Here is a 12,082-nt window from a genome sequence, read left to right as displayed (position 1 = left end):
CCATTCAAGGGCTTGTTACCTCTGCATGTCTGAGAAATTTTTTCGTGGCTATCCTAAAAAAACTAGAGAGCATTTCATTCTGTTGTCTTTATTCCTGGAAAGCAGTGTTTTAGTGGCCATTCAGTGTTTTTTGGACTCCTTTTTAAAAGATGTTTTATTTCTCACTGTATTGTTCTGTTCTTGGTCTGAGGAATTTATGCATGTTCAATAAAGTTATTTATAACAGCTTTATTTATACATTGCAGTTAGAATATAATTCACAGATTTTTTTTTAAAAAAAACCTTTTTGTTCATTTATATTTCATGTAGGAATTTCAGCAGTGAATTTATTGGTATTAAAAAGTGCCAATATATTAATTTTTTTAAAGAAATGTGTTCATCTTGCATATCTCAAAGTAACTGCATAAACCTATATATTTATGAAATGTTTTTAGAAGTTTCTGTATCTGATGGTCTAGCTGTCCAAAATATAGTGAGACCTCAAAATACTTGGTTAGCCTAGTATCAGGATGTGTGCACACCCTTAATGTGACACCATCTGGGAACTGTGCTTGTGCACAGTTGCCTTGCGTGCTTCTGCAATGGAGTGCTGTACATCTAAGATTCCTCAGTGTTTCCTCTTAAGATACTTAAGATACTGGTCCTGGATGCAAGAATTGACAGTGAGCTTATCTACTGGCAAGATGTGACTGGTGGAAACATCTCAAGTTCAAGCAGAGAGTTGTCTGTGTGCGCGTTCCAGTACTGACGAACAGACCTTGTGGAGCCATGGATACTGCAAGAACTTTACTGAATATTTCATGGTGCTCTTAACTCCCCTGGGAGAGGAAAGTTTATCCAGCAGTTTTGAATCTTCTTCTGTTTTCTTTTGAGTAATAGTTAAACGTAAGCAGTTAGTTGTAGCTTGTGATTACCATACCTGAAAGGTCAGCAATGTGAAGCACACACATGGGAAATACTTTTTCAGGGAGAAGCAGATAGATTGCAGTTTTGGAAGTGAAAACTGACTTAAGATTATAGACCCTTGGAGTTAGTATTTGGGGGGGTGTCTTTAATCTTATTATAGTCTTATTATCAATTATAATAAAATAATTGGGTTATTTTGGTAATTGAATAATATACAGCTCCTTTGTTGGAGAAGACATACAGCAGAGAGAAATCATCTGGCCCTACTAGTCAGACTTTTAAATCCAAGTCTTCATTTAGTGATTATCTGCAAGGTGTGGACATCAGTGCAGAAGGCGACAAAAATGAAGTACAAAATCATGAGGGGGGAAACATATTTTCTAGAGATGTAGTAAATCTCACTTTTCAAAGCTTCAGTAAAATTACTTTTAAAGTGTCAAAAGCAGAAGGATGGCAGTTCAGGAATGAGTAATTGCGTAGGGTACAGAATATAGGGATACATTTCCATTTTAATTTCAGTTTAGGTTTAAATGTTAAGAGTCTTTTAGCTTACCTTCAGGGTTACACCAGCTTTGTAATACAAAGAGAGGATTGTGCTGGTAATACAAAACCAGGAGGCATCATCTGTTCTGTCTTCTTCACAGGTCAGTGTGGCTGCATTGTCAGTGTTCCTCACATTCAGCAGCAGTCGGATTGCATAGGAAGATTTTTCAATAGACACATTCAGTATTTTCATACCCTTACTGCTCTAGTGTCTTGCTTTGCCTACTTCTCATGGCTCATCATTGCATGTTTTAGTAACTTCCACATTGACAAGCAGGAGTGAGAATATGATTGTGCATTACATTCTTAAAATACAGCTGTTTGTATTTGAAAGATAGTTCTTGCTCATCTGAAGTGTTACACAAGAAATTTGAGGAAGCAAGAATTGAAATAATTGCAAGCAGATAGTAGCGTGGAGCTTTTAAAGGTCAATATTAGAATTACCATTAATTACCATTCTCTTTTTGTGCTGTTCTTTAGTGGACCACAGGCAATATATTTCATGAACTGAGGGAAATACATACAGCCTTGTTTTTCCTCAGTTTGCATGGAAAAAGAAAACATCTTCTAGATGATGAGTAGTACTCAAGCAGTACGTGTGTGGTACTGTAAAATACTTCCTTTTGTTTTAGTTGTATGTATTTAAAAAGCAATGTCTGGTGCTAGATCTGATTTTCTAACACAATCTAATGTAGAAGCCAGCTGTTCACAAAGAACATTACCTCACTCCCCACACCTTATTGTCAGATAATAGTATTGCCATGGTAAGGTGATTTGTTTCTTCAAAGAAAGTAAGTCCTTGTCTTTCAGGTTATGGACTGACCATTGATTTAATTCATTGTGTATCTCTGTTGTTACAAGCTAAATTAAGAGAATTGTCTGCTTTTCAGAGTGTCTGAAAAATGACGTATGATTTTGGCAAGAAACACTTTCTTGTGTGCTTTCTGGAAAAGGAATACTAAATATTCTGGCAATTGATACTTTAGAACTACTTTTGGCAAGAATAATTGTGTGAGATCTTTCCTTATTAGACTAATAGACTTTCAGGCTTAAACAGACAAACTTCAGTTATTCAAATACTGAAAGAAAACATGGTTATATCTTCCCCTGCTTTTTAATTTCTCTAGGTTATGATCTTATAGGGAAGAAGATAGCACAAATCATTTTCATATATTGTCTCACCAAAAGTCTCTTGCGTGAAGGTTAGGCTCATGACCACCTGAGGAACCCAATTGTACAAAATTTATTGAATCATACAATGGTTTGGGTTGAAAGGGACCTTAAAGGTCATCTAGTTCCCGGCCATGGGCAGGGATACCATTCACTAGATCAGGTTACACAGGACCCATCCAACCCAGCCTTGAGCAGTGCCTGGGATGAGACCTCTAGCTTCAACACCTGAGTAATTTCTTTCTAACATCTAATCTAACATCATGTCCGCTTTCAGTTAAAACCATTGCCCGTTGTCCTGTTACTACTCCAGTATAAAATTTCTCTCCCCCTCATTTTTATGAGCCCACTTAAGATACTGGGAGGCCACAGTGAGATCTCTCCAAAGTCTTCTGTATGCTGATCAACAGCTTTCTCAGCCTTTATTTATAGGAGTGCTGCTCTATTCCTCTGTTCATCTGTGTGGCCTCCTCTGGACCTGCTCAACCAGGTCCATGTCTGTCTTGTGCTGAAGACCACAGAGCTGGATGCAGCACTCCAGCCTGGATCTCAAAAGGACTCACAATAGAGGGAGAGAATCCCCTCCCTTGACCAGCTGGCCACCCCTCTTTCGATGCAGCTCAGGATGCAGTTGGCTCTCTGGGCTATGAGCACACCTTATTGGCATATATTCACCTTTTTATCCATGAGAACAACCAAGTCCTTTTCCTCAGAGCTGCTCTCAATGACTTCTCCCAGTTCATGTTCATGTCTGGGGTTACCCTGACCCAGGTGCAGCACCTTGGACTTGTTGAACTTCATGATGTTCTTGTAAGCCTAGTTCTCAAGCTTGTCCAAGTCCCTCTTGGACTTGCATCCCTTTCTTCTGTTGTTTCAACTACACCATTCAGCTTTTTATCATCTGTAAACTTGCTGAGGGTGCACTTGATTTCAGTGTCTGCATCATGGATGAAGATATTGAAAAGCACTGGTCCCAAGACAAAGTCCTAAGGGACATTTACTCTGGATCAATTTATGTTATATGTCTTCTTTCAGTCCCTTTAATCCTAAACATCCAATTCTAAACCAGTCCAAAGCAGGCAGTGGAACTTGATTTGACTCAAGTGGTTATGTTTTCAGGCTCATCACAGTGTATGGCATCTCTTTGCATCTTCCTCTGTATGATGATACCAAACTCAGGATCTCAAATTCATTTTTATTTCCTCATGATCCATCATCTAGGGATACAAGCTGTGAGTTGCCCTGGTTATTAGAACATACCTGTTGCCTTTACAGGGCAGAATCTTAAGCCAAGAAAAACAGTGTTAAATCATGTACGTGGCTCATATGGGAACCTTGCTTCGCTGGTCTTCTTCAGTTACCCTTTCTTGACTGGAACCCTCACTTTCCTTTGAAATTTCTGTTGGTGATAGCAGAACTGTAGCCATTCTTCACCAGCTTTGAATAAAGCTTGACCTGTTTTCTTGAAGCAGGCTATTGGTGGTCCCTCTGAAAACAGCTGCTCTTTCGTGTCAATTGATTGTTAGAAGGTACTGGAGGAGCAAGAGGCGTTGTTGTGGCAAGGGGAGCCCTGTCTTTGTAGGAATGCTCCTTGTGAGCAGCAAGCAGCAGAGTGATCTCACTGAGAAGTGCTGTAGTTCCTGCACCTGCCTGTGTGCGTGGAGCTCGGTCATTGCTTTGCTGCTTCTGCCACTGTGGAGTTTTTTTCATGGAGGGAGCTCCTTCAGCCACTCTTTGTATGCAGCTCCCTAAGTTTCATCTCCATATAATGCAATTGTGTTGAGCTTGTTGTTTGGGCTTTTATCCTATGTGGATGTGCTTGGAGAAAGTCACTGAAATAAAGGTTTTGCTACTTCTTGGAGTTGTTTGAGAGGTGCATCTTACCTGTGTGACCACTGTCTGTCACTTTTGCAGCCTCTTAGTCCTTTGGGTGTAGCAGGGAATGAAAATGACAGTCCCAGTCATGTCCTTACATATATTTAAGTAAGCTTACCTTATTCAGGTGTGTTCAGGGTAAGAATCTGTTCTTCAGAGCTGAAGAGAGATGTAGGCGTACATGTGTAACTCCTGTTAACAGTAAATAGTGCTGCCTTTTAATATGAAACATATTTTACCACTGCTTTGGTGTTGTAGGGCTAGTTTTAGCAAAGATTGTTCAGTAAACCATCCTCTGGTGGGTGGGTTGCTACAGCAACATTCTTGTAAGGGTTCTTTTAAAGATTGAAAATTGTCTGAATTAACCTGTGGCTATACATTTTCCACAGTTGAAATCACAGGTATAGTACATATTTATTTTTATTGTACAGGTCAAGATTATTCCAGTTTTGGAGGATTCTTGACTGTGTAAGCTGCTGCTAAAATAAAATGCCTATTTCAGTCTCACAGAGGAACAAAACTTTTGCTGCTGTGCTTGGAATACAGTACTTGGCTTGATTAACAAGCATGTCCTGACTAGGGAGATAAATAACTTAATGGGGCCCAGGGCTGGGGGTAAAATTCTTTCTTTTTATGGTTGTAAGCAGAGCACAACACTGATTCATTAAGCAAAGCAGAATGAATTTGATTTTCTTTGTAAAATGGCTGTGCTGTATAGTCTAGAGACATCCAGACAAGGAAATCTGTCATAGTAACGAATATTTTTGAAGGGTGTGGTGGGTGTAAATGCTTAATATAGTTCACATAAAGGCTTGGAAGTGGCTGATCTATATATATGAGATAAAAATAGCACAATTTAATGCTGAAATTAGTGCCAGTATGTTATAGTGCAAACTCTTCTTGCTTTTTACAGTGTGTTTGCTGCTTTTAAGAGATGATAGTAACAGGTCACCAACACTCCGAATACTTTTTGTTAGATGGTGTATTCTGAGAATTTGCCAATCTGTTGATTATATATATATTTTTGACTAACTGCTACTGAATTTTCTATCTTAAAAATGATATTTTATTTGCCTCAGTCTTAATAATCTGAATGTGGATTGTAGTGGTCTTCATTGGAGTGTCATAGTTTCTGCAAGTGCTTTTATAATTCTTCTCTCATCCAATTTTCTGGTATTAATGACTACATGGTATTTCTGCAAGGTTCCTATTTATCTGGGAGAATTCCAGCTGAGTTCTGTCATAATGTGTCCCCCCATGTGTAGATTGGATGGTGATACTGCCTAGCTGGAGGTTCTTTAGCATGCTGACCACCTACCGTGAAACTTGAGATCTCCTGATCTTGTTGTTAGAGGTCTCAGTGGTCACTTGTCATATTATGAATCAGTGTCTCTCTACTGAGACTGTCAGTTTCCTCCTTAGGTTCTCATCTTTGCAATGGCAGCTGAGAATATTCTGGATATTCTTCAGTCACATTTAGATGACTGTTTAGTTGTATCTTCCTGCCTCCTCCTTTTTTCTTACCCCTTCTTCTTCCTTCTTGTCCTCAACACTTAAGACACACTTCCAAGTTATGTTGTCCTGGCTAGGTAGCTAAGTTGGAAATGTCCTTCGTTTGCCAAAGCTTGCATTAATCTTGTTGTTTGCTGTGGTCTTTTGAAGAGGAGATGAGCAAAAATACATGGGCCACATTCAGAATGAAATTTACATCAAGTAATAACATGGTGTTTCAAGTATTAAAGAGGATTCATGACTTCATAGATCAAATTCTTAAATATCGACTTAATTTACTAACAGAACTTACTTGGCCAGATTTGGCTATTTGGCTTCCAGGCCAGTTGTAGCAAATTTGGACAGTTTGGATAAAAGATGGGTAAAACTGAATGGTAGTTTATGCTGTTACTGCTTTGGTCTTATTTGTTAGCTACCACTTGGGAGATCAGTTAGTGTTGTGGTTTGGTTTTTTTTAAATATATATTCAGTCTAAAAAGAGGAGTATATTTTTTTCAAATTAATTAGAAAGGAAAGTAATTTGGGGTAACAGTGTTAATTTTAACTATTTATCTCTAATTACAAAGCTAATTGTCTGAGCTAAGTAGCATTCCAAACTAATGCAAAGAGTTTTCCAAGCATATCTATGAATCAATATAAACAGTAAAGTATGCTGAATTTCACATTACCATGTTTGTCCCTCTTTTATTCAGTCTCACCAGCAACTTGTTTTCACATATTCCCTTTACTGGGGGAATTGTCTTTTAAGCAAGTGTGAAATTGGTTAAGCTGTAATACTCTTTTAACAAAAAGCAGTTGTGTGGTGTTTTCTCCAGTACAAAAATGCAAGTCATTCCAAAGCACTTAAAAGAAGAAAAAGCTTACTCCGTAAGGAAAAAGGATTATATCACTGTGCTTTTTATTATAAATTTTCTGTGAGTACTATACTATGAAAGGTGCAGTATTGATTGCTCTAGTGAATTCTTAACAAGAAACAATACCAATTTGTGAAGAGAGGACTACTTTTGCAGGTTTGTGGCATTCATGTAAACTGAAGCTTATGCCATTCACTCTTTTAATGTGACTACTTATATCAGCTGGACAAAGGGAAGAAGTTACTGCCTTTTCCATCTAAAACATTGCTCCAAAACCCAAAAAGTGAAGAATATAAAGTATACTTTCCTGGGCTGTTTTTTGTTCAGCTTTGCTGTTTTGCCACTAGCATCCTTAAACAGGTCGCGTGTGACTAGTCAGTAATGGAAATCATAGTGCTTCTGTTTATGAGAGTATTAGGATAAAGAGAGGCTCTTCACTGGAGTTTTCTTTCAAGATTCTTTGAAGGCAACTGCTTTGTTCTGATCTGATTATTCTAGTACATTGAGCAAAATTTCCAAGTGGTTCTGAAATTGTGTTTGCTAATATTGTTAGCTTGTTTATCCAGTCCTCCTCTGTTCTTTTTTTCATGCTTCAGCTCTGTTTTGCTCTTCCTTGATTTCTCTGCCATGATCTGCGGTGCTTTTTTCCTGCTGTTAGGAGAGCATCAAACTGAGTGTTACAGCAAAACAGACAATATTCCATCCAGGTTCAAGGTTCCAATAGGAAGCACTGGATGTTCAGAAGCATCTTCTCCTGCAGTAAAGAGAGCATGTAACTTCTTTACATATTCATTGTGTCATAAGATCTCCTTTAAAACCAGACAGGTTTTAATGCAGCACTTTGCCAAAATCTGCGTATTTCTTACCTGTTATGTCCTTGAATGAGATACCTTTGGGTCCTTGTTTTGGGTGAACAATATATAACCTGGTGATGGTACTGTAATTGCAAATGATGATATGAAACAGATTTCTGATTCATTTCAGTATAGATGACATTTTTTATTGAGGGGATTTATTTGGATTTTGCCAAATGAAAGAATTTTAAGTATGTAGTATTACCACAGGCTAACTCAGTGCAGACAGCTAACAGACAGACAATGCTGAATTTAACTTAAGCCTATCTTAGCAGAATTGAAGACAGGAATAAACCTAGTTCTGTTTTGTCTTGTTTTTTAATGGGATGGCTTTCCTTTACAGAATAGTTAACATTAGGTTTTCTTACATTCTGATACATAAACTTGCACTAAGTTCTGTTTTATCATTTGAGTTGCATTGTATCTCAAACATAGCAAATTCTTTTAGATAATTGTATTAACATGTTAAAAATTAAACAAAATTTCAGCATTTGATGTTAACTGGGTTGAGAACCACTTTGTTCTGTTTCTTTATTCAGGTATGTGGGGGACTCTCTAGCAGAAGAGAGCTTTGATTTTCCTTACCAGAACAAACCTTGTCAGAATTGAAACAATTTTGTCAAAATTAGTTTAATTACAGCTGTCCTTAGTAAATGAGAATTGTGACTTTTCCTGAATGTCCTTGACAGTATGAGCTCTGTAACATGCTTTCACAACAACAAACCTGATTTCCTTCTGTGAAGTAGGTGGTTCTGCAGACAAGGGGATAGCAGCAGATGTTTTTCTTCCAGACATCAGCAGGTCCTAGTATTTCATCTCCCACAGTATTCTTATAAACAGATCTATGAAATAGTCCACTAGCTGACGTGTGGGTCCCAAAGACATAGTACTACGAAGTACAGATGACAGCCAGCTACTTGCAGCTTCCTATCAAAGCTCAGCACTGGAACAAATATTCCCTTAACTTCTTTATTAGTAACTGAAATAAGGGACAGAGCACATCATCATCACTTTTGTGGATGATAGTGATTTGGTGGGAGCAAGCAAGGTAAGGGAGGTCAGAGAGACTGTTGGGAGGGAGCTTAGCATCCAGGGGAAATGCACTGACATGTAGTCTGGCTAAGGTGAGCACAAAGCTGAGGGGTGGGAGGGAGTAGCCCCATGCACCAGTGGCTTGGGATCAGCTCTGTTTCACCAGCCCAGTTCTTCTCCTGAGCAGCTCCAGTATGCCCTGTCTAAGGACCTGCTACACCCTCAGCTATGCTAGCACCAGTTTGAGGGGGATTAATCCCTCTGTGGGACTGCTTCATTAGGTACTGGTGGAGGAAAATCCTAATAAATGGGATTCTAAACATTCAAAAACAGGTTGCCCAAAAAGGCTTTAGAGTCTCTGTTCTTTGGTATATACACAGCTCCATCAACATATTCCTCCAAACAATGTATTATAATGATCCTGCTTTCAGCAGGGCGTCAGACAACCAAAACTGCTCTCTCTTACTCTCAGTTGTGTGTTATGGCTCCTCAAGAAGCAAACAGCAAAATTGATTATTGTAATATGACAGACTCCATGCAGCCTGCCATGGTGTAGGAATTAGTTTGCAGTCCATCAAGTTACCCTAGGCATGATAGGAGAGATCCATGGGGGATGTGGTTGGGATGTTGACTGGAGAACCTTATTATCTACTTTGCCTAAATGTGTGTCTGAGTCCCCTAGCCCTGACTGAAGTGAATAGAAGTCTTCTGCACTTGGGTTGGTGGCTTTTGTTTCATCACTCTCATGAGTTTTAGTTTGAAATCACTGGTGTTCATGTGGCAAGTAGGAAAGCAATCTTTTTACTAATGTGTTTTTGATGTACAAATGGTGTCTTTAAAATGCATACAACATAGTCCTTTCAGAGCCATGTAAAAAGCAATGTCCTGAAAATACCTGTATCTTCAAGGTGGCAAAGCAGGGGCAAAGTAAAACTGTTCCTGGAAGTAAAGAAGTTAAAATAAAGACTAGTACTTTCAAATTTACCTGCTTTAGAAGCTGAACTATAGAGATGAATGTCTGAGTTTTCAGTCCCTTAACTAAGATATGCTCTTCAGGCTTCTGTATTTGGAAAATAGGAGTGTAAAGTGAATCATATGATGTTATCACAGGGAGGAAGTGTCAGTCATAACGTTTTTATATGATCAGAGAATGACTGTGTGTGGAGTCTTTAAGTGTCAGTTTTTAATGAAACAGTTAATTTTAAGGGAAAAAAAGTATGCGTTGAGAATCTGTAATTCATATTAAGGAGATCTACTAGTGAGAAATATAAAATTTCAAACTTATATTTATTTCTGATTTTTGGATTGTTTTTTTCCTTTTCCTAAATAGACTTTGTTGGAATATGCAGAAAAGTGGAAGACATCAGAAGATCCTCTGCCTCTGTTGGAGGTGTACACGGTGGCTATCCGAAGTTATGTTAAAGCACGACCTTACCTTACCTCTGAGTGTGAAAACGTAGCCTTTGTGCTTGAACGTTTAGCACTGTGAGTATGTGTTTTTGGTTGCTAAAACCAGTCTGTATGGTATTAACTTTTCATTGCTTAAACACTTCCCCAGTGCAGTTCTCAGCACCTACCTCCCAGTAGGTGGATGCTGTATGTAAGGGAGACTATCTTCTTGTAATTAAGGCAAGAAGGATTCCTGACCTAAGACAAGACAACATTCCTGGCTTGAAACACTTTGCTATTAGTGATCCGCGTACTATCTGAAAGTGCATCAATTTGCACAAGAATTTACAGGGTTGGATTCAATGATTTCTTCTTTTAATGGTGTCTTTTGGAAAATTTGCTTTTACAGTTTCTGCAAGAGTGTTCATGACCTCTTAATGTGTTCAAGGAAGCAAAGTGTTTCATGGCTGGTGTTGCAAACAACAATTTTGATATTAGAATAAAGAATTGTAAAGGTGACATAATTTCATTGTCAACAATTGCCTCAAATAATACTCCTTTTTGACTTCCAGAAGCTGTATTGAACTTCTACTATGTCTGCCTCTGGACTTACCTGAAAATAAATGGGAAGAATTTCAGGCTTTTGTACAGGTGGGTTTGGTTCATGAAATGGAGACTTAACAGCTTTTCAGAATGGTTTGGAAACCTAGGGATATTGAGTATGTAGGATGTCTGTAAGGATCAAGGCCTTTGGCTGGAAATACTATGTACTCTATAGTAATTGCAGAGTACGTAGGATTGTATTATTTGATGTGTGCAGCAGCTGTGGAGAAAAAAAATATTTACAGATTATTGAAAGAAAATTCATGTTTTAAAATGTATTTGACTATTAACACTCTTAGAAATGAATACTATCATATATGTCATTCTTTACTATCTATAGTTGAATGTTTGAAACTTATGAATGAAAAACCAGTTGATACTGAAGGGTTCTTAGATCTCTTACAGGGCACTGGCGGGCTAAGGTTAGAGCACTGCATTAAAGGAGGGTGTTGGAACAAGTTCTGCTTCTCAGTATTTATCAGAAATATGTAGTGGGGGGTCCAGTCTACAGTTTTAAAAAGAACAAAGGAGGAGGGAGGAAAAGAGAGTAATAATGTAAAAACCAGATATAGTTACCTTAGGATTCTCAGTCTAAATAACGTAGGAAGATGAAAGGCTGATTATTTGAGAGTGAATTTTGACTAGCAATTGCCTTATCTAAATCAATTCTGAAGAGATGTGTTTGATGCTGAGGGGTTCCACAGCCTTGAGAGCAGGTGGAAAAGTAAAAGAAAAATGAGCCATTTCTGGGTTGGTTTTTTTTGGTATTTTTAAAGGACCAGTGTAAGTTGTGCATTGCTGCTTAAGCCACAGATTTTTGCAGGTATTTAGTTTGCTCCTGAGTGTATATCTGCTCACAGAATTTATTCTGGTATATAATTGCAGTGGAAGATATTTTAATTGATTTTAAGACTCCAGCCTGTTTCATCATATTTGCGTAGAAACATGCAGTGAGATCTTAACAGCTAAAATCTTTTGACATTATAAAAATATTTTTTTCAATGTCTCCAGTACATAGAAACTGAGCTGCTGAGGAGTTTGCGAAGATAAAGTTTAGGCACCTGCTATCAGAACAATATGTGGACTAGAGAAATTGCTCATCCATTTTTAAAAGAGAGGTCTATTTCAAAATTTAGTTTCAGAAATTTCAGAAGTAGCCCTGTAAATAAATCTCAAGGTGAGTTTGAAGCACTCAGTTGTTGCGGTTTCTCAGCTTATATCTTAGGCAGTAGAGGCAGAAGTAAAACTTATGTAAGCTGAATGTTAAGATTGTATTGTTATACATTTAACTCTGTATCTGATAAGGTGTTAATTTGATAACATAAGGTATAAAGGAGTATAAAA

The 12,082-nt window shown here is 38.0% G+C and overlaps 1 protein-coding gene across 1 annotated transcript in view; it reads left to right on the top strand.

The window, feature by feature from the left end:
- The window catches only part of ZNF292 (zinc finger protein 292), a 51,505-nt gene that overhangs the window by 16,864 nt on the left and 22,559 nt on the right, over nt 1-12,082 (top strand). Inside the window, exons 2-3 of the mRNA XM_005518183.3 lie at nt 10,077-10,231; nt 10,708-10,786. Of these exons, the coding sequence (XP_005518240.2) occupies nt 10,077-10,231; nt 10,708-10,786 (234 nt within the window). The remainder of the gene's footprint in view (nt 1-10,076; nt 10,232-10,707; nt 10,787-12,082) is intronic.

The sequence above is a fragment of the Pseudopodoces humilis genome, chromosome 3 (genome assembly GCF_049639895.1).
Source record: "Pseudopodoces humilis isolate 2021_Gansu_Grassland_sample_001 chromosome 3, ASM4963989v1, whole genome shotgun sequence".
Lineage (NCBI taxonomy): Eukaryota > Metazoa > Chordata > Aves > Passeriformes > Paridae > Pseudopodoces > Pseudopodoces humilis.
This window is presented reverse-complemented; position numbering and strand designations above follow the sequence as displayed.